This window comes from Nicotiana tabacum, chromosome 17 (assembly GCF_000715075.1).
Source record: "Nicotiana tabacum cultivar K326 chromosome 17, ASM71507v2, whole genome shotgun sequence".
NCBI lineage: Eukaryota > Viridiplantae > Streptophyta > Magnoliopsida > Solanales > Solanaceae > Nicotiana > Nicotiana tabacum.
The window spans coordinates 59,358,898-59,380,052 of record NC_134096.1 but is presented as its reverse complement, the minus strand read 5'-3'; the positions used below and the strand labels follow the sequence as shown (position 1 = coordinate 59,380,052).

The window sequence follows — 21,155 nt, the reverse complement described above, 5'->3', positions numbered from 1 at the left end:
AAAAAATTGTCAGAGTTTCATCGTCTTCGATGTTAAACTCAGCATAACAAGCAACCCCCTGCGGAGTAATAGGATACGGATATCTTTTAGAAACTTTAATATTAACGGAACGTTTGCTCACAGTCATTTTTTAACATAACAAAGATACCAATCTATCGTACTCCATTATAAGTGGCAACTTAACATGACACTGTGGAGAACAACTATAACGTACTGAGTTATTCTCCACTACAACTTCATCCCCCAATATAATGGAACCCTAATTTTTTGTTCTACGGGCATTATAACAAAATGTAAAATAACTTAACGAATAAATATTTCGGAAGATCTGAAGGATCTTGAATGGATTTTTATTAAATTCTGAAACTCCTTAAATAAGAAAAAAATCAGTCCGGGATACAATTATTTGATGTATAGCGCATGCATTATACGCGCTACATATATATAACGTCTATTATGCATGTGCTATACCCATATGAATTATTGGTGGGTCAGTAAAGTATAAATGCATCAACAAAGTTCAAATATAATGCGGTTATTCACCGTGTTGTACTTTAACGAACAAACGTATCGTTAAGTTATAATGCGGTGAATAACCGCGCTATATATAACCGCGCTATATATAAAATGACAGACACTTTTTTCATAACCTATTTTTTCACGTTTGAATCCAATTTGATTCCATACTCGTAGGAAGTTTCCAATTAATTTCTTGATGTGACATTGCAGAAAAGAGAATAAGCTTTTTTGAGTGAGTAGTATCTTGGAAATTACGGAAAGACTTTGGGAATGATAACGAAGAATACCACTGTGTTAAGTTTCCTTTAAGAGTATTGCTCACAGTCACACTCAGTGGTCAGTGGTGGAGCTAAAAGAGTTCAATCGAAACCTTCTTTTGGAAAATGATAAGCTAGCAAATCCTTTTTAATATATATACATATGAACTATTGAAACCCTTCGTAGGAAGAATGTAGCAATTTTGCATGTTTTAATTCCCAAGTCAGGTGTAGATATGGCGGGGAGTCTGGTAGGAGGTGCTGCTTTGGGACCAGTGTTTGATATATTCCTCAAGTCCGTTATAGATGTTGGCGTAAGAGTTGCCACTTTCCGATCCAAGATGAACCACTTGAAAATGACTCTTGAATATATCAAGCCTGTATTTGAGGACATAGAGAATCTGAACAGGAAGTTGGAAGGCCGAGATCAAGAAATAGAACTGCTCAAGAAGCAGTTGCAGGACGGGGAGAAGCTCGTGCTCAAGTGCTCCAAAGCTAAATCTTACGACATGGTGAAAATATGGCACTACTCTAGGAAACTGACCAAGTTGGAAAACTCACTCCTGCAGTTTTTTCAAATGCACGGGCTTCTTTGTGGTTGGAGAGACAGTAAACGTAGTCTTGGGATGACTGTTGAAAATAGTCAAAAATTGGATAAAATCTGCTCTTTCTTTGAAGAATCATCGCTGAATGCAGGGAGTTCAAGAGGATTTTCAGGATGGTCTGATGTACCTGAATTTATAGTTCCGGACTTTTTCGTTGGATTACAAGTGCCCCTTCAAGAACTAAAGTAAATGCTGCTAAAGGAGGATATTGATCCTGTGCTAGTCCTTTCTGCTTCTGCTGGCTGTGGGAAGACTACTTTAGCATCTAAGCTTTGTCAAGATGAAGATATCAAAGGTAAGGCTGACATGTCACTTACTCATATATGGAGTTCAATTTATGTCTCTTGGTTTTCTTGTTAATTTGTTTCAAAAAGAATATATTTAGTAGTAAGTTTTTAATTCCAAACATTTATAAACTCGGACATGGAATGATTAGAACCACAAGATTCAAAGGCTATTTTTAGTATGTAACACACACCTTTAGTTTAAACTTTAAACCACTAGACTCAAGCTGTTTACATTCTTAAAATTCGTGCTCTAAAATGAAACGGTGTGAGTATTTGGATTAGAGCATTGACTTTGTGACTTGTTTCTTTTAACTTATCCTGCTCATGTTTGTCAGTAGTATTTTGCATTGTCATTGCTATCAAACTTGTCAATCTAGTTCACAAGATGCACATGATTTTTGCAGAAATTGTGAGATCGGGTTCTGATTCAGTAATTTCATGATCTCCTCTAAAGAAACTACTTAAAATGATTACTTACAAACAGTATAATACCTAAAAATCTACATATTGTTTGCTTCTTATCTACTGTAAGAAAAGAAGAAAAAAAAAGGTTCATCTTTTGGTCCAATTTAGAATCTTTCTATCTTTGTCGAGTATTTGTTGCTCGCTGTACTGTCAACTTACTCTGAGAATTGTTGGTATATAGTATAATATAATGTTGCATCATCTTCTTATATTATATTCTGCTTCTTACCTGATCTTGTGGATAAGGTAACAGATATAATATCATAAGATTAGATTATTTTGTAGCCATCCTGATCACATGAAAATGCATGTCTGAAGCATAAACAGTGAAATTTTGTGTGTGTTGTAAAAGAACTTGGGATTGAGGCATAGTTGATTGATTTTATGGAAGAATGAATGACTCTTGTTCTAAGTAGGTTAACCAAATTCTTGAACAATATGTAATGTAGAAACATGTAAAAATTCTCTGTTCTGAGGGGTAGCATTAGTGCTGTTTTTTTTAATAGTTTTAACTGATGGCAAGCAATGGCAGGTCATTAGAAGTTGTAGTGGTTTTCCGCTGGCGCTTAAAGTTGTTGGCGGATCACTGTATGGCCAGCCTGACGCGATATGGATAAAAAGAGTAAAGATGCAGCCTAAAAGGAATATACTATTTGCTACTGAGAATGATCTATTTTGTTCCTTAGAAGTGAGCATAAATGCCTTGGATGAAATAGCTTTTCCCATTATAGGACAAATATTGGGAGATTGTTTCATGGACCTGGGATCATTTCCTGAGGATCAAAGAATTCATGCCACGACTCTTTTGGATATGTGGGTGGAGCTATATAACCTAGATGAAGATGGCATGAGTGCGCTTGGAATCTTATTTGAACTTTGTTCACAAAATGTGGTTAATCTCGCACTTGCAAGGTAAAATTTCTTCGCTTTTAACTTGAATGTCATTTCTTCTATGCTACATTGAGCTGAACTGAATGTTTGATAGTTAGGGGGGGGGGGGGGGATATAGAAGAAGAGCAACAATTAGGGACAAGCATGTTCTGTCGCTATTTATTTCTTTACCTATTTCATCAATTCTTTTATCTTCTGACGGCCATTATATCGTCCTTCTCCACTTCCTCGATTCTGTTGGCAAGAATTAGTTAATTTGATGAGGAAAGAGCAATGGCACATCATTCAGCAGAAAATTCCATTTGCTAACTTCTTTGTGTATCTAGTTTCGGCACTTACCAAATTACAGATATCTGCTATTACTCTTAGTTGAATAGGTTCTTGATCTAATAGTATAATTATCAAATTCATTATGTTTTACAGAAAAGATGCACCTGCCTGTCTTGGATTGTATAATGTGCACTACATCACACAGCATGATCTGCTGAGAGAGTTGGCCATCCACCGGTGTGATGAGAAGCCAGTTGAAGAGAGAAGGAGACTATATGTCAACATTAAGGGGAATGACTTTCCCAAGTGGTGGTTTGACCAGAGACTGCAACCAGTACAGGCTCGGCTTTTGTCTATATTCACAGGTTTCCTCTCCCTTTCTATTCCCTAATAATGCTATGTTACTTTCAAGGATAGGGGAATGTGGGAGTAGAGAGAAACTGCTTTTACTTCCATTTATGGGAATATTGATTTTTTACTTCAAATTGTTTGGTATTTCCTCATTCTCCCAACCTTCTCTTTTTCTTCTAACCAAAGGTAGCACTAACTCACTTCATTATTCTATCTATTATGACTCCGTAAATGCCACTTGCAGAGGAGACCTTCTCCATTGACTGGTACGACATGCAATTTCCGTATGCTGAAGTGCTAGTTTTGAACTTTCAAACAACGGTCTGCACCTACAAATTACCCCAATTTATGGAGAAAATGAGCCAATTGAAAGCTCTGATTGTGGCAAACAATGGCTTCTCCCTAGCTGAATTAAGTAACTTTTCAGTGCTTTGCTCTCTGCCCAATCTGAACAGAATCAATTTGGAGCGCATCTCTATTGCTTCCATATTTACAGGCAACCTTCAGCTCACAAATTTGCGGAAAATATCCTTGATCATGTGTGAGGTTGGGAAGGCATTTTCAAATTCAGTTGTTAAGATGTCTTCGATGTGGCCAAATCTTGTAGAGATGAATTTGGAGTACTGCAATGACTTAGTAATACTACCTGCTGATATATGTGATCTTGTTCATTTAAAGAAGCTCAGCATTTGTTATTGTCAAGAACTAATTGCACTTCCTGAAGAAGTTGGAAAGTTGGAAAATTTGGAAATACTAAGGCTTCAATCTTGTACAAAATTAACCGAGCTACCAGAGTCCATTGTGAAACTTCAGAGGTTGTGTTTTCTTGATGTATATGATTGTGTAGATATGGATTCCATGCCAATGGAAATAGGTCAATTGTCTTCTTTACAGACTATCTGCATGGGAAGTCGGCTGGGGTTCGATGAGCTTCCCCGTTCTGTGATAAATCTAGTGAAGTTGGAGCATGTCATATGTGATGAAGAAACTGCCTTGTTATGGGAACAGTACAAGGGATGCCTGAGAAATCTGAGAATCAATGTGCTAAAGGAGGATATCAACTTGAATTTAATTTGCTGCATCAATCATCATTTAATCTGATGTAACATTGTTTAAACGGCTCACTTTTGCTTGCTTTTGTTCTACTGGATAGTTGTGTATCTGAACATGTAGTTTGATTAGAATTATAATATCTATTCGCTTTAATACAAATATTTTCGTTTTCTGGAGAGGATGTATAGTGGATGGACCTTAGCATGTACTTTTATTTCGACAAAATATAAAAAACTAATACTATAATAATTATTTTTTGCTTTTCTTCTTCCTCCTTTTCCTTCGTCCTTCAGCAATTAAATTTTCTCTTCTTAGTACCCACTGGACCCCATGCTTTCCAAATCAATTACATACTCACCTACCAACCAACATATCACATGGGTGTCCTTCATAATTAGCAGAATATCTCTGCTGTTAGTTTTATCGAGTCTAGAACCAATTTGTGATCGTTTTCGACGAGTGTGATTGAAATATGTGTTTAAAAAAAAGAGTGATATTTTTATATATATCGCCTTCTTAAAGAGCACTATACTTTAATGGAGTTTTGACCGTTAAAGTATAGCGCTCTTTAAAAAAGTATTATATATATATATAACGCCATTATAAATCGCGTTATACAAGGCTGATAAAACAGCTATGCATAGCGCGGTTTATATATGTATAGCGTAATTATATATTGCGCTATACATAGATAAATAAACGGTCCCCCTCCTTCTTACCAGATGCCCCACCCAGCCACCCCACCCCCAATTCAAAATTCTTAATCGACCCCCCTCCCCCCTCCCCCAAATTTCCTTCTAAAAACACAATTTCCTTCTAAAAAAATTATAGTGGATCCCACCCATCACACAAAAAGATAAGATTGTAGGTTCCACATCCTAGCCAAGCCTTCTATTAGTTTACGTCGAAACTCGTATAATAATGCATATTAGTTGTTTTGAATGTGTTTCTATATTGTTGTTGTATTTTTTTTTGCGATTAAACTAGTATGTTATTTTTATCCGGACTAAGATATTAGTGTTTTGTGTTTGTTTTTGTGATTAAAATGTATTTGTTGTTTTTATCTAGTTTAGATTATTTATTTGCTTAAAGACTAGTGCCCTTTTAGCGTAGTAAAATATAGAGCCTTTTAGCGTAGAATCCTTGTAATTTAAGTATCTTTTATAGTGATAGATCAAACACAAACTCTGTCCATATGATAAAAATTAATTATTTAATTTACAAAACAAATATACAAAATTATGAAAATATTAAAATTGACACACATAAGAATTCAGGATAGCTTGATGCTACTGGGCCTCAAATATCAAGCCTGGAACTCATAGGTATATACTCTGTCCAATTAAATATGATAAAAATTAATTATTTAATTTACAAAATTACGAATATAATAAAATTGACACATACAAGAACTCAAGATAGCTTGGTCCTACTAGACATCAAATATCGAGCCCGGAACCCATAGATATATACTCTGTCCAATTAAATATTGTATGATTATAAAAAATAATTATTTAATTTACAGATCAAACATACAATTAATGTTGTTTAATTTACATTAGACGATATGAACGTGTCGCCTATACATCCCGGACCTGTCTCCGATGAGCTATTAGTGTTACAGGGCGATCATAGGTCCGCCTACATATGGGAGGGAGAGTTACTGGCCCAGACTCTCCGCGCTAGGAGAGTGGACGATATGTGGAATTTTATGAAGGACAGAGATCTCCATCCCCGTGTAGTCCAGCGCCTGCGGGATACGGGCTTCTACAGGATTTTGGAGATCTGGCGGCTGCAGCTCGACTGGTCTTTGATCACGACCCTGATAGAGCGGTGGCGACCGGAGACGCACACTTTCCACCTGCCTCATTGGCGAGGCCACCATCACACTGCAGGACCTGGAGGTTTTATATGGGATGCATGTTGATGGACTGCATGTTGCACTGCCTCAAGCCATGAGAGAGATGACGCATGAGCAGTATTTGGACATGCTGCAGCAGCTCACTGGTTTCAGGCCACAGGATGAGACTGCACACTCAGGGGCCAGTCGCATGAGTTTGACAGCTATTCGACAGCATTTGGAGATATTGCACCCCGACATCACCGGGGAGACAGATGATCTGCATATTCACCGGTATACGAGGTTGCTGCTGCTCTTCTGTTTGGGAGGTTTTGTTCCCGAACACTTCGGGGAACCTAGTCAGCTTGCGTTTTCTTCATCATCTTCAGCTGCTAGATGATTTACCCCAGTACAGTCGGGGTGTTGCTGTTCTCGCCTACTTGTACATGCATCTGTGCCGGGCGAGCATGGGCACCCAGCATGACGTATGTGGATTTTTGTCGCTTCTACAGGTGACAACATATTCAAATACTCTGTTCACTCCTTCCAATTCTATCTAGTCAAAAATTTTCTTAAACTTTACGTCAACTTTGTATGTTATATTTGGGCCTGGGAGCGGTTCCTGCAGTTGCAACCACCTCTACCACCATTACCTACGGATGTACCACCTCCGCTTCTCCCTCTAGCTAGGAGATTGGTTCTCCGGCGTGGATATGTACGAGATTACGAGGCTCGGCACAATCTCCCCCTTTGTAGGGATGTATTGGATATGCAGGAGGGCGCACGGGTAAATGTGTACCTAAACTTACTTGGTATAGCTTCACATGTGTTGTGCATACTCACGTTTTCTGTTGTTATTTGATAGTTCATCTGGACGCCATACAGCGACGACTTGATAGGTGGCCTGCCCGATTATTGCTCGGTCGGCCAACTGATTTGGAGCACTTTTGTCCCGCTAATGTGCCTCGATACTGTGTAGCATCATGCCACGGAGCGGGTACTTCGCCAGTTTGGGCGTCTGCAGTATATACCGAGGGGGCTTACATAGGACGCCACACATTATCAGCGGGATGGTTGTTCCAGAGCGGACGACACATATGCAGCATGGCTAGAGGCGTAGTTCCATACTTGGGACCGCCAGGCTGACCTGAATTCGCCCCCCCTCCCCTTCACAGATCCAGACGGAGACTATTCAGCTCTGCATGCCCTGGTACCGCCGCGTTACCCGACTTTTTGTCGGGAGTCCCATTCATTAAGCTGGCGGTCGGTACGTTCCATACGCCGGGCGGCACGAGGCCCTGGTATGTTTTATGTTATTATTAATTATATAACTGTAACTTAGTGTTCTGTAGTTTATATTTTATACGTTGTGCAGGCTATTGGCCTACATATAGTCTACCAGATGGGACTGCAGATGCAACAGCATGCCGGCGAGGGAGCGGCCGCTTTGCACGATTACGGCTGGCAGGTTGCAGAGGTGGATGCATGGACACTGCAACGAACTCGAGAGGATCAGCGCTTGGGACACGACCCTGCTTATGTGGCGCCAGAACAGTACCAGCGAGGTAGGGGTGCCATACGAGGCAGGGCTGCCGCACGGGGTCATGGTGGGATGAGCTAACTTATTCTTCTGTAGGTTTCTACTGGACCGACGGCCCATTCTACCGATCCTGCCAGCACCACTGATGATCATGCTGCAGCGCATCCTGCTATAAAGAGGCGCCGTGATGAGGATGATCCCGATAGCGTAGCCGAACGGGATGGGATGCGCCTCAGGCTAGCGGTTGTATTAAAGCACACAGGTTGTGGGACACATTCATTTTTTTATATATATTTTATGTAAATAATAACAATAATTTTTTATGTTTACATAATATGCGCATTATATTTTTATTTCCCCCATTCCTTCTTTATTTTAATACTACAACACAAACACAAAACATAACAACTTAACATAATTTAAATTTAGTACAACTAATGAAAATACATGACACGAGAAATATAAAGATAAAGTAGTACACTCAACACATACATGTCATTGTTTAGTCACTGCCGCCCATTATTCTCTGCTCCAACCACTTAAATTTCTCTTCCATCATATTTTTTCTAATTCTGCCTCTTTCAGTTTCTCTTTCAACTCCGCAATTTCTCGTTTATATTCTTTTTTATATTCACACTGTTTTAAGGTTAAATCATGAAGATACTGCAAAGATCGTTTGTAGAATTCATGCTTACAGGGTTCATCAATCCATACCTCAAAATTACAAAAAGATTCATTGAGAACCATATAAAACTTGTTCACACATATCCAGTAGTGGCGTCCAACTTCACCATCATCCCAACAGTCATTCATCAAACATTTTTTGCCGCACTGGCACCTTGGTACATAAAGGCGTTCAGACATTTGTTAAAGCGTAAAAAAAACCTTGCTTTTATGGAAAGTTTTGCTATTGATTATTGTTAAGCGTAGAAAATAACTAGAATGCGTCCATTATTTATAGGCAAGGCACCACATGTAACGTAGTATTTAACCGCACTATATATATTCACATAACGTAGTATTTAACCGTGTTATGCTTTGCATGTTAAAGATGATTATATATACAAAACAACTTCTTCTCAGACGGGCAACTTTTCAGTTCGACAAGACAATACACATAACGTAGTATTTAACCGCGCTATATATATTCACATAACGTAGTATTTAACCGCGCTATGTGTATTCACATATTTATCAAAAATCTACCTTTAACTCAACTATTTTTGAACTATTTTTATCAAATATATTCACATATTTTTCCGTTTTTTAATCCAATACTATTTTTGATTACATGAACGGGAGGGAGAAATGCATTAATTTACTCAACTGGAAAATGTTAAATATCAATAAGATTTAACAACAATAGAAATATAATTTTATTTGATACATCTTGCAACATAAATAAAACAACTACTTATTACAATATAAACTCATTGATAGTTAGCCATATTATAGCCATATTAGAAGAACACCCATCACGAGCTTGATTACCACCGCTACACAAACCAGCCGAAGGACATTTTCGACAGTCGTGTCCTGTTTATGAGCATATACCACATTTGCGCGCATAAACGGTATCGCTAACATCCATTTGGTTCCGTATACGCGTTCTCTTCTGCACCCGTATGGTTCCGGCGGCCAATAATGCTCAGCATCCACTGGCTGCAAACTGCCCACTATAGGTGTTTAAGTAAGCAGCAACACTATATTATTTATCAACGTAGTTGGTTAGCCCTCAACCTGTATGTTGAAAGCACCTGATGGCATGTGAGCACGGCATGTGGTAGATGGACAATTTCCCACAAGAGCATAACCTTCTAGATTCATTTATGGTATGTACATTATTCCCCCGGTTTTGATGAATAGCGATGCGAACTTCAAAAATATTTCTGTCGTGATTATACTGCAAAAATGAATGTCAATGTGTTCACCGCCTGCATTTCTCAAATCTCTTCATCGACAGTGGCATAAATTCAACACCCCGTTCCATCAATGACGTTGCAGCTGCAGCCCTTTTAACAAACCTCTCCGCCATATGCTTGAACGACATCCGCACCATGGCAGTGACATGCAATACTCTTGCGGACTTCAATAACCCGTTTAAAGACTCTGACACGTTTGTAGTTAGAATTCCCCATCTTCTTCCACCATCCGCATGCAAAGCCCACTTGTGAAGCTCATGTCGCATCAACCAATGATATGCTCTCTTATCTTCCTGCTTGATAGATTCCATGTGCCTCCGAAATTTATGCTCTTGGTGGTCTGTTGCTGCCATCCACATCAAATCATGCAGATCCTTGTTGGGATGTGCCTTCTGGAGATTAGCCTTAAAGTGCCTCACACAGTAACGGTGGTAGGCATAAGGTTCTTTCCATGCAGGCAAGTTCTCTACAGAACTTAAGATACCACCATGCCGATCAGATACTAGACAAATGCAGGAACGTTGTTTGACAATGTGCTCTTTCAAATGGTTCAAAAATAGCTTCCATGTCTCTTGGCTTTCATTGGCACAGATAGCAAAAGCTAGAGGAAATATTTGTCCATTAGCATCTACTGCAACGGCTATCAACAAGTTGATATCATACTTTCCATATACATGAGTGCCATCTATGGATATTACCAGCCAGCAATGCGAAAAACCATCAATTGTTGGTTTAAATGCCCAAAACACGTAATTGAATATATATTCTGGTTTTCCCGGACTCCTCTCAAGCTTCCATTCAACAACCGTCCCTGGGTTAAAGTGTTGCAGTGCGGCCATGTACTTGGGTAGAGCTGTAAATGACTTATCCCAGTTACCATAAATAATTTCAAACGCACGTTTGCGCCCGAGAAATACCTTTCTTTTGGTAATGGTATGGCCATATTCCTGGTGGACTGATGTAATGCACTCTTTGATTTTATACCTTATGGATGCTTCAAGGTGTGGAATAAGGACAAGAGAAATCAAGTCAATATCCAAGTTGTAGTGATTCCAATTGAATGTGTCCATTTCACATATGTGGGTGGGAATGTATTTACCCGCTTGCCACAAACCTATTTTCTTCTTGCTCGCACGCAGCATTCAATGACAACTCATAAACCATCTATGGCAAACAACCTTGTATACCTCCGAAGTTGACTCCCATACCGTCATCTCACGACACTTTTTTACGTTGTGCATTTTCGCCGCCCTGCTTAGGCGCGCTTTATCGGGAAAAAACATGCCATTTGCCAAAACTGTTGGTCTAGAATCATCCCACATTGCTGTCCCAATTTCATCAAAATCCCTTGTGAGAGCATCCACATCCGACATACTTGGCAAGTTATCAAGGTAGGGAATCTTCCTTGAATGAAACAACAATTGGGACTCGTACACTCTTGGTCTAACGGGGGGTGAAGCATACTCTCTCGTCAAATCAGGTCCTTCATTCTCTTCCTCATCGTCACCATCCTCACGAGGGAAGGGTGTGTCGTCTCCGGAATCATCGGCATTGTTGTCATAATCACTGTTCTCTTCCTCACTCTGTGCATCTGCCAGATCCTTATTTAATATATCGTCTTCAGGCAATTGAGTGAAGATAGGTGGTTCAACTTGCTCATTTTCACTGCATAAATAACAAAATAATAAGCTACTGAAATTAATAAATACTTTTCATATAGTTGTATCACTTCACTTACAAGTCGTAACGTGTTGACATTCCTTGATGGACATTATCCTGTTGGTGATGACTCCCGGATGGACCACCATGATCCAACATACCAAAACTACGCATATTCCAACTGGGCATGAGTTCATAACTTGTAAAAGTCATATCTGGCCGGTACCTCCTGTGGAATATATGAGTGTTAATATAAATTTAATACAACAAAAATATACATCGTAACACTAAGGAAAATTGAAGTTTACCACCCATCTTATAGATTATGTAAAGCATGAGAGAAATTATTTCCTCGCTCCTCATTCGCCCGTGGTGATAAGTTTAAATCAGGGCAAACTCTTTCATCCGGAACCTATCCGGCAAAAACTGCTCCAGAATAACCACCCGATGACTGAGGGTTATCCCTACTATGCACAACCTCATTATTGCGAACGTCTTCGACCTAGACGTACATTTCCAATATTTTTATCACAAGAAATTCTCGGTATTCATCCAGAGTCCTCAAAAAATTCCTCAAAGTTTTATCATCGTCGATGTTAAACTTAGCGTAACAAGCAACCCCTTGCGGAGTGACGGAATACGGATATCTTCCGGTTACTTTAAGGTTCACCGAACGTTTCCTCACACTCATTTTATTACATAACAACGATACCAATCTATCGTACTCCATTGTAAGTGGCAACTTAACATGACACTGTGGAGATAAACTATAGCTCACAGAGTTATTCGCCACCACAACCCCACGCCCCCACCCCTCCAATATAATGAAATCCTTACTTTTCGCTCTTCAGACATTATAAAAAAAATGCTTGAGAATTTAACAAGAAGAAAAATTTGAATGAGAGTTAGGAATATTTTTGAATGGATTTTTGTAAAATCCTAACGCCTTTAAATAAGGTAATGCCTAGCTCGGTGGGCTGGATTTTTTTAGGTATAACGCTCTTTTAAAGAGCGTTATACCTATTTGAATTATTGTTATGTCAGTTAAACACAAGAGACTTATTGGTGAGCCCACAAAATAGGTATAGTGCGGTTATATACCGTGCTATGCATATAATGCGATGACCAGATGACGTTTTATATATATATATATATATATATATATATATATATATATATATATATATATATATATATATATAACGTTCTTTTAAAGAGCGTTTAATGGCCAAAACTCCGTTAAAATATAGCGTTCTTTAAAAGAACGATATATATAAAAATATCACTCTTTTTTTAAAACACATATTTCCGTGACACTTCTCCCAAAGAACCACGAATGGATTATGGACTCTAGTTTTATCTCCTTTTGCTTTTTAATCATTCATGTTTATCATATTCCCAGTAAATTATTAATTTTCTAAACATTATTTAAGTTCTTAATCTTTCCCGTCCCACTTTGTAACTGCAAATGATCACTTGCCTGATGTAAAGGAATTGACTAAAAATCAAGTCATAAAGAAAGAGAGAGCGAGAGAGAACACCCGATTAATTTTTTAAAACGATATTTTATGCTAAGTGAAAATTCATTGTTAGGAAAAAAAAGAGGAGATATATTGCATATATTGATATCTGCTGCAACTCTAATCTTTGCTACAAAAAAAGAAAAAACACTCTAATCGTTTCCACTTTATGCCGCTGGATTTAGAGTACTAGTATCAGATTACTTATTTTTCGATATGGAGTCGAATATAGAATTTTTAAATTTTTTGAAAATAAATTTATATATTTAAAAAATTACATAAAAATAATATACTTACCATTCATCTCAATATATGTGTCATCGTTCGACTTGCCACGTAATTTAAGTATAGAAAGGTGACACAATGCCATACAAGTTGAGACGGAGACCGTAATAATTGAAGTATTTAAAAATGATTGTCAAAGAAAATTCTCTGAGACTTTTCAAAATGTAATAGTGACACATTTGGATGGTTGTTAAGTTACTTTAAATATGATGTTTGTTTTGATTATTACTTAAATTTTATTATATCGTATCGTTAAATCTGTCGTTACGTAACGACGAAATATGTCACGTTATGTAACGATCGATTTGGTGTGGTCGCGTCGTTACCTTATCTTTTTTCTCTCAATCTCACCCTTCATTATTATAAAATAATTTTATTTTATCATTTATCCTACCTTTTATATAATAATTTTATACCGTATCATAATTTTTCTTTATAATATTACAAGTTTATTTTTCATATTGATTGTGCGTGATATCATAAAATAAAATAATAACAAAACGATATAATCTATCCAAATATTATATTCATCAAACGATACAATATAATAGAATAAATTTGATATATTATAAAATGATAAGTAACAACCAACCAAACAAAGACAAAAGTATTGGAACTTGTTTATCCGTTCTCCTGTATCCTTTTTCTCTTTACTTGTGGTGGGGAATCAATCTCAATGGAAAATATAGTCATGTCCCATAAATACGTGAAAACGCGTGAATGCGCCGAATATGAGAGTTGGCATTTAAATAGCTAGGCCCCATTCGCTGAGCCTTCTTTACCTACCCATCCATTATTTATGTGCTACTTAGTAATCAAACTGCTCCATTTTTAAAAACAGTGAAACAACCTATCAAGAATCCAGAAAGGGATAGCTTCATATTTACATTCTTTAATTCTTTCCATTTTAGTAGAAATACTTAGCTAACCACTAAATTTGGTATGTTCATATTTCTTCCCACTTCTTCTTTTGTCTCCTTTCTTGTTATTATGTTTAAAGCTGCTACATTTTTCGTTCTGACTTCTTTGTTTGAGCTGAACATGTTCAAGAATTGCTTATATTTTGTACTTGAAGATTTGTTAAATAATATATGTGAACTGGGAGTTTGCAGGTATATTATAAGGGGGTTTGAGTGTCAATTCTTTCATCACTGCTCCAATGGGGAAATTGGTTTTGCTTCATCTGCTTTGTGGAATCTTGGTTTTTTGGAGTGTCTCTGTGGTAAATGCAGAGGATGATTATAAATACTTCACATGGACTGCCACTTATGGAATGGCTTCTCCACTTGGTGTTCCCCAGCAGGTTTGCCACTTTGTTTATTTTTTAACTGTCTAGCTAGATGCTATTTTCAATTGTAGTAAATGTTGATACGGGTCGGGACTGCCCAATGGTAAAGCAAGTCAAGGAGGCCCCACATATGGAGGCTCCAAAATTTCTAATATTAAATAATTATATGTGATAATTGTTTTTAAAAAAATATTTAGTATATCAAAGAAAAAACATATTTTTTCATGAAAAAAATAATTTGGGACCGCTAGATATATTGGTAATATAAATAGTTACTTTTGTAATTCGGCCTTTAGGTGTGTATTCTTGCCTTATTTATACACAATCATCGTTATCACATGACCTATATTACTTTTATCACATGACCTATATTATTCTCTTTTCAAACTATATTTTACTTCTATCTTTTCAAACTATATTTTACTTCTATCTTTTATATTCCTTTTGGCCTCTCTAAACTCACAATTTCATTGTCTCATAAATCATTCTCTCAAATAAGAGAGCAGAAATCAATTGCCAACATTTTTTTTTTCAAGCTTTCCCCATGTTACATCTTTTGTTCTTAAGTTTATGTTGTCTTTTTATTTATTTATTAGAATTTTAATATATCAACAAGAAAAATATGAATTCGCGTATTTAAAACACCAAAAAAAGAGAAGAGTTAAAACTTTAATACTATCCCAAAAAGAAGCTATTGATAAATTTTTAGCGAACTATAAAAGTTTTGAATCAGAAAATATGGAAGAATTTATGGTAGGTGAACAAATCATTAACAAAATTGAGCTAGACGATAATGAAATCCAAGAAGAAGAAGAAGCCAGTGAGAAGTCTATCATAAATCTTTCAGAAAATTAGAAAATTCTAAGAGAATGGAATAATATCCTAGAATATATATGACCCTAGTAAAAAGATCGATTATAAGTAAAATATTAATAATTTTGTATCTCAAAAAACTAGAAAAATAAATTTTAAATAAAATTTTACTAAATTATTTTTTGTAATACCGGAAATTTAAGGCCCCTTGTTGAAGTATGGCTTTAGGCCCCAAATATCATTGGGCCGCCCCTCTTATATTAAGGGTTAATCAAGAACTTGAACTTTTTATGAAAGTTTTGACCTTTTTATGATGTTGTAGGTGATCCTTATTAATGGTCAATTCCCTGGTCCTAGGCTTGATCTTGTCACTAATAACAATGTTATCCTCATCTTGATTAATAAGTTGGACGAGCCCCTTCTCTTGACATGGTGAGTCTCTTTTACAATCTCTCCCTATATGTTGCGCCTATTTAAGTGATGAAGTTTATTTGGCATAAGCTTTCCCATATCTTCTTATTTGGCGTTTAATTTGTTAACTGGACTTGTTTCTTTCAAAATGTATTTCCCGTTTGGATTATGGCATTTGACGTGGGACAGAATAAAATAAACTTGGATTGACGGTATAATCAAAGGCGAAAACAAGATTTAAATTTAATGAGTTGAACATTTAATATTTTTAACACCGGACACGTTATACTTTTGAAATTATGAGTTCAGAATTTTATATTTATGAAATATTTAGTGGTATTTCATGTTACATGTCGAAAATACTGGATTCAATCGAACCCAAGGAATACAAGCTGCATCTGCCACCGACTGCATTCATGGAGGGAGGAACTAGATAGTGTAGTCTTACATGTTAAATTACTTTTCATGTTTAGGAACGGAATTAAGCAGAGAAAGAACTCTTGGCAAGATGGAGTTTTGGGAACTAATTGCCCTATTCCTCCAAACTCAAATTACACTTACAAGTTCCAAGCTAAAGACCAGATTGGAAGCTATACTTATTTCCCTTCAACTCAATTACACAGAGCTGTGGGAGGCTTTGGGGCGCTTAATGTTTATGCAAGATCTGTAATCCCTGTTCCATATGCAAATCCTGATGGAGATTTCAGTTTACTTATTGGTGATTGGTACAAGACCAGTCATAAGGTGATTCTACTGCTCATTTCTTGTACGCTTTTCTATTTAAATTTAGCTACCATCAGTCATATGCTCAGAATAACTCTCTGAAGATTTTGATGCAAATGTGATGTCCTCATTTTTATGAATTTTGAGGAAATGCCGGGCCATTTTAAGAAACTGCTTGAAGGAAATTAGATGAAGTTGTCCTTTGCTCTCGTGTGGAAGATTTTTTAACTATGTAAGTGTGCTTAATTCCTTCCAATCCTCGGAACTTGCAGGCATTGCAGCAGATATTGGATTCGGGGAAGTCTCTTCCTTTCCCAGATAGTCTCCTTATAAATGGACTGAAGCAGCGATCAAGGTTATTTACAGCATTCCAAAGCAATCTTCCCTGATGTCTTTGTTTGTCACTGAATTGCCATTCACCTTCACAATGTGCTCTGCTGTTTTATCCTCTAGAAATAACAACTCATTGATAACAATAATCTTGCTTTTGGTCTTCAGGAAAAACATACATGTTCAGGATTTCAAATGTGGGTTTGAAAAATACCATTAACTTCAGAATACAGGGCCACAAGATGAAGCTGGTCGAGGTTGAAGGATCCCATGTTATCCAAAATTTATACGATTCTTTTGATGTCCATGTTGGTCAATCTTTATCCATCCTTGTCACATTGGATCAATCTCCGAAGGACTACTACATTGTTGCATCTACAAGGTTCACCACGACCGTTCTTACTACCACTGCGGTGCTCCACTACACAAACTCTCAAACACCCACATCTGGACCTTTGCCAGCTGGTCCAGCTGATCAATTTCAGTGGTCTCTGATGCAAGCCAGAACATTCAGGTAGATATTATCCTGAGTGCATTCATTGCCTCCTCTCATTAATGCATTTTCCCTCTCCAATTTTAGAATCCTGGATTCCTCTGTTGCACTTAGTCCATATATTTAGTGAACTTTTTATTTGATTCGCCTTGACTATACATTCATAGATCACTAGGGTGAAGGGTAACTAGGAAATTTTACTAACAACTGGGGTTGCACAAGAACAGTTCAGAGCACAAACTATTTGTTTGAGAGGCAAGTAACATGAGTCTCCTAGAGCAGTCCCCTTAATGGTGGATCTCATTTCTGTCGCACCGGCTTAGCATTTCTGAGTCAAGCATATAATTTGGAATGTGGGAAGGAAAAGTAGACAGCTATGACTATTATAACTCTTCAATAACATAACTTGTTCTTTTGCTTTTGAAGGTGGAATCTGACATCAAATGCAGCTAGGCCAAATCCTCAGGGTTCATTCCATTACGGGAAAATTACACCTTCGAGGACTATTGTCCTTGCCAATTCTGCACCACTTATCAGTGGGAAGCAGAGATATGCCGTCAACAGCGTCTCTTATGTTAATGCGGACACCCCTCTGAAGCTTGCAGATCACTTCAACATCCCTGGTGTTTTCAGTTTGAATTCCATTCAAACTGTTCCAAATGCTGCTGCTTCTCCATCCCTTGCTACATCTGTGTTGCCAGCTTCTCTCCATGAGTTCCTCGAAATCGTTTTCCAAAACAATGAGGACACCATGCAGTCGTGGCATCTTGACGGTTATGATTTCTGGGTCATAGGGTATGTCATAATCCTTAAAATGTTTTCATTGAATCTGGTGTAAGCTAAGCAGAGTTCTCTAATTCTTCCTATTGTTAATATTTGCAGTTTCGGATCGGGTACGTGGTCACAAGATAGTAGAAAAGAGTATAATCTTGTTGATGCTCTTACTAGACATACTACACAGGTAATCCCAGTTTCCTCCTTGGCAATGCAACTGTTGTTGTATACAATGCTGCATAATTAATATAATCTCCGTATAGCTAATACAACATTTGTTTTTTTTTGTATCAGCAATACATAGATAAGAGTATCCAAAAAAAAATGCCCTTAAAAATTAGGCAATCACAACATAACAGTCAATGTATTATGCTGCACAACAATTCCTACATTATTATTCACCGCGTAAACAAATCCTTATAGTATAACACCGTAAACCAAACATCCCCTAAGTGAAGTGTTATTGGTTCATGAAAGCTGAATAGCAGTTTCTTAACATTAATATGAAATGCTTTCTTGCAGGTTTATCCTAAATCTTGGACTGCCATATATGTTTCTTTAGACAACCAAGGTATGTGGAATTTGAGGTCTTCAATGTGGGATAGGCAATATCTTGGACAGCAAGTTTACCTAAGGGTCTATAATCCAACGCCCAGTTTAGCAAACGAATATGACATACCTACCAATGCTCTTCTCTGTGGCAAAGCTGCTGGTCGACATCCTTAATTTGATGAATATAAGGCCTTACGATTTCTTGGTCATAAGAGGTTGACTACAAGAGATTAGCTTTACCAATTAAAAAAAGAGAGGTTGACTACAAGAAATACTATGTTGTACTACGTCACAAAAAAATGAGTTCTACTATGCCCTACTTTTTGATTGTTGGCTAAGCTAGTTTTTCATGCAGTTAGTTCTGAGTTCTCACTGTTCAGGAATTATTTACTTTAAGGGCATTTTCGTAATCAAATACTTTTATCTTGATATTGCTAATATATATACTTTTATTCCATTTCTGGCATAAAATAATATATTTATTCTTGTATAACTTAATACAATTATTATTTTACGCCACCATCAAGGGCGGTTCAACAACATCCGAGGTCTAAAGCAAAGCCTTAATAAGAGGTCATATATATATATATATATATATATATATATATATATATATATATATATATATATATATATATTATTTAAAATAATTTATTTTTAAATTAGACAAGTGAGTATGTGAAATGAAAAAAAATGAGAACTAGATTTTATAAAGTATAAAAAATTGAATGAATTTAACGTTGATTGCATAACAACTAAAATGGGAGAACCCAGAAAACATACTTCCTCTGTCCCAACTTATTGACTCCCTTTTTTTAGTCAGTCCCTTTCCTATATTTGGCAACAATTCAACTTTAGATTTTCTTTTACCCTTAAGGAGATGATTTCTAGCCCACAAATTTCTATGATTTATTTTATATTACAAGTTTCAAAAGTCTTCATTTATTTCACAAATTCCATGGTCAGTCAAACACTTTCATATAAATTGGGACGGAGAGAGTATAATTTATGTAAGAAAAATAAATAATAAGTGAGATTATTAAATATAGTTACGTGACTAACTAATGAATAGAAAAATATAATTCAGTAAAAACGTAAAATAAGATTGACAGAAAATTATTTTGGTTATATTAATTAGTGGAAGAAATTGAGTTATTAAAAATTAATATGACAATAAAGAAATAAATTTATCAACAATAAAAAATAATTATATAAATAATATATTACTATATATAGTGAAATAGTAATTTTGGGACCGTTAAATTTTTGGAACCTAAAATAAGTAATGTGAGTTTATTTTTTCTAGTCTCATATATTACTATATATAGAGAAATAGTAATTTTGGGACCGTTAAATTTTTGGAACCTAAAATAAGTAATGTGAGTTTATTTTTTCTAGTCTCTCAACCAAGCGAATGAACGATCCCTTTATGTACTATTATTCACCAACTCCAATATTTCTTTTTAGCCATGCATCTTCATTTCCAGATTATCTAAGAAACATTCTTTCTTTTTTTAATCTATAAAATGTTAGTTTAGTCGATAAAGCACCATAGAGTTGGTTTGTTGCCCGAAAGGATTTGTTTTTCCAGATACTAAAAACTTACTATGTATTATTTTATTTAGAAACTCTAGAAATTGGTCCTAACTATTGTATACGGTTAAAATCGGGTTCATCTGATTTTACTATTTGACCGAGACCGGGAGGTTGCATCGAATGATGTCATCGTAATGGAATAGACTAAATCACGAGAATAAGGTATCGAGTTCAGAATCGAGGTACCTGTCGAGATCGAGGCTAGTAGCGATCGAAGCCAAATGAGACAGACATCGAGCAAGATCGAAGATAGCACAATAACATAAAGACGAGATATACGTGACTGGTCGAGGATCATGGCATAAATCTCGAAACGGAACAAATCAGAAACGGTTAATTAGCTAATCATGAGATTTTTTTCTGTAATTATAATTATACCATGAGTGGAATTCCTCTACTATTTAAAGGGGGTTCTAATCATTTGTAAGACAGATTGTTCACAGATATCAAAGCAATATAATTCTCTTTCTCGTTTATACTATTGTTCATCAACTTGTTATATTTTAATTGTTCTTACATCAACCAGTTCGAGGGTATCCAAACTCGAGGGCTGAGTTCCATTCTAACACTGGTTTGTTTTACTTTATAGTTCATTTATGTTATTAATCTTCATATTTATCAATTGGTATTAAGTGAAATCACGTGTCCTTAGAACCACATTATAAGTTTAAATGTTATCCAATTTTAAGGGTAAACAACTATATGATCTAT

The 21,155-nt window shown here is 36.4% G+C and overlaps 2 protein-coding genes and 1 pseudogene across 2 annotated transcripts; all 3 read left to right on the top strand.

Moving 5' to 3' along the window:
• Positions 1-799: 799 nt before the first annotated feature.
• Positions 800-4,859, top strand: LOC142161738 (putative disease resistance protein At4g33300; annotated as a pseudogene).
• LOC107808105 (protein DA1-related 5-like) lies at positions 1,013-1,570 on the top strand. Its single transcript, XM_075235580.1, has one exon. It carries the CDS (start codon positions 1,013-1,015, stop codon positions 1,568-1,570), a length of 558 nt encoding a protein of 185 aa, XP_075091681.1.
• A 9,408-nt stretch (positions 4,860-14,267) lies between the features above and the next one.
• Positions 14,268-19,305, top strand: LOC107808106 (L-ascorbate oxidase homolog). Its single transcript, XM_075234354.1, has 9 exons — positions 14,268-14,404; positions 14,577-14,767; positions 15,888-15,997; positions 16,450-16,720; positions 16,972-17,074; positions 17,198-17,543; positions 17,949-18,317; positions 18,405-18,483; positions 18,819-19,305. Exons 2-9 carry the CDS (start codon positions 14,624-14,626, stop codon positions 19,020-19,022), a joined length of 1,626 nt encoding a protein of 541 aa, XP_075090455.1. The 5' UTR covers positions 14,268-14,404; positions 14,577-14,623; the 3' UTR covers positions 19,023-19,305.
• The last annotated feature ends 1,850 nt before the right edge of the window (positions 19,306-21,155 follow it).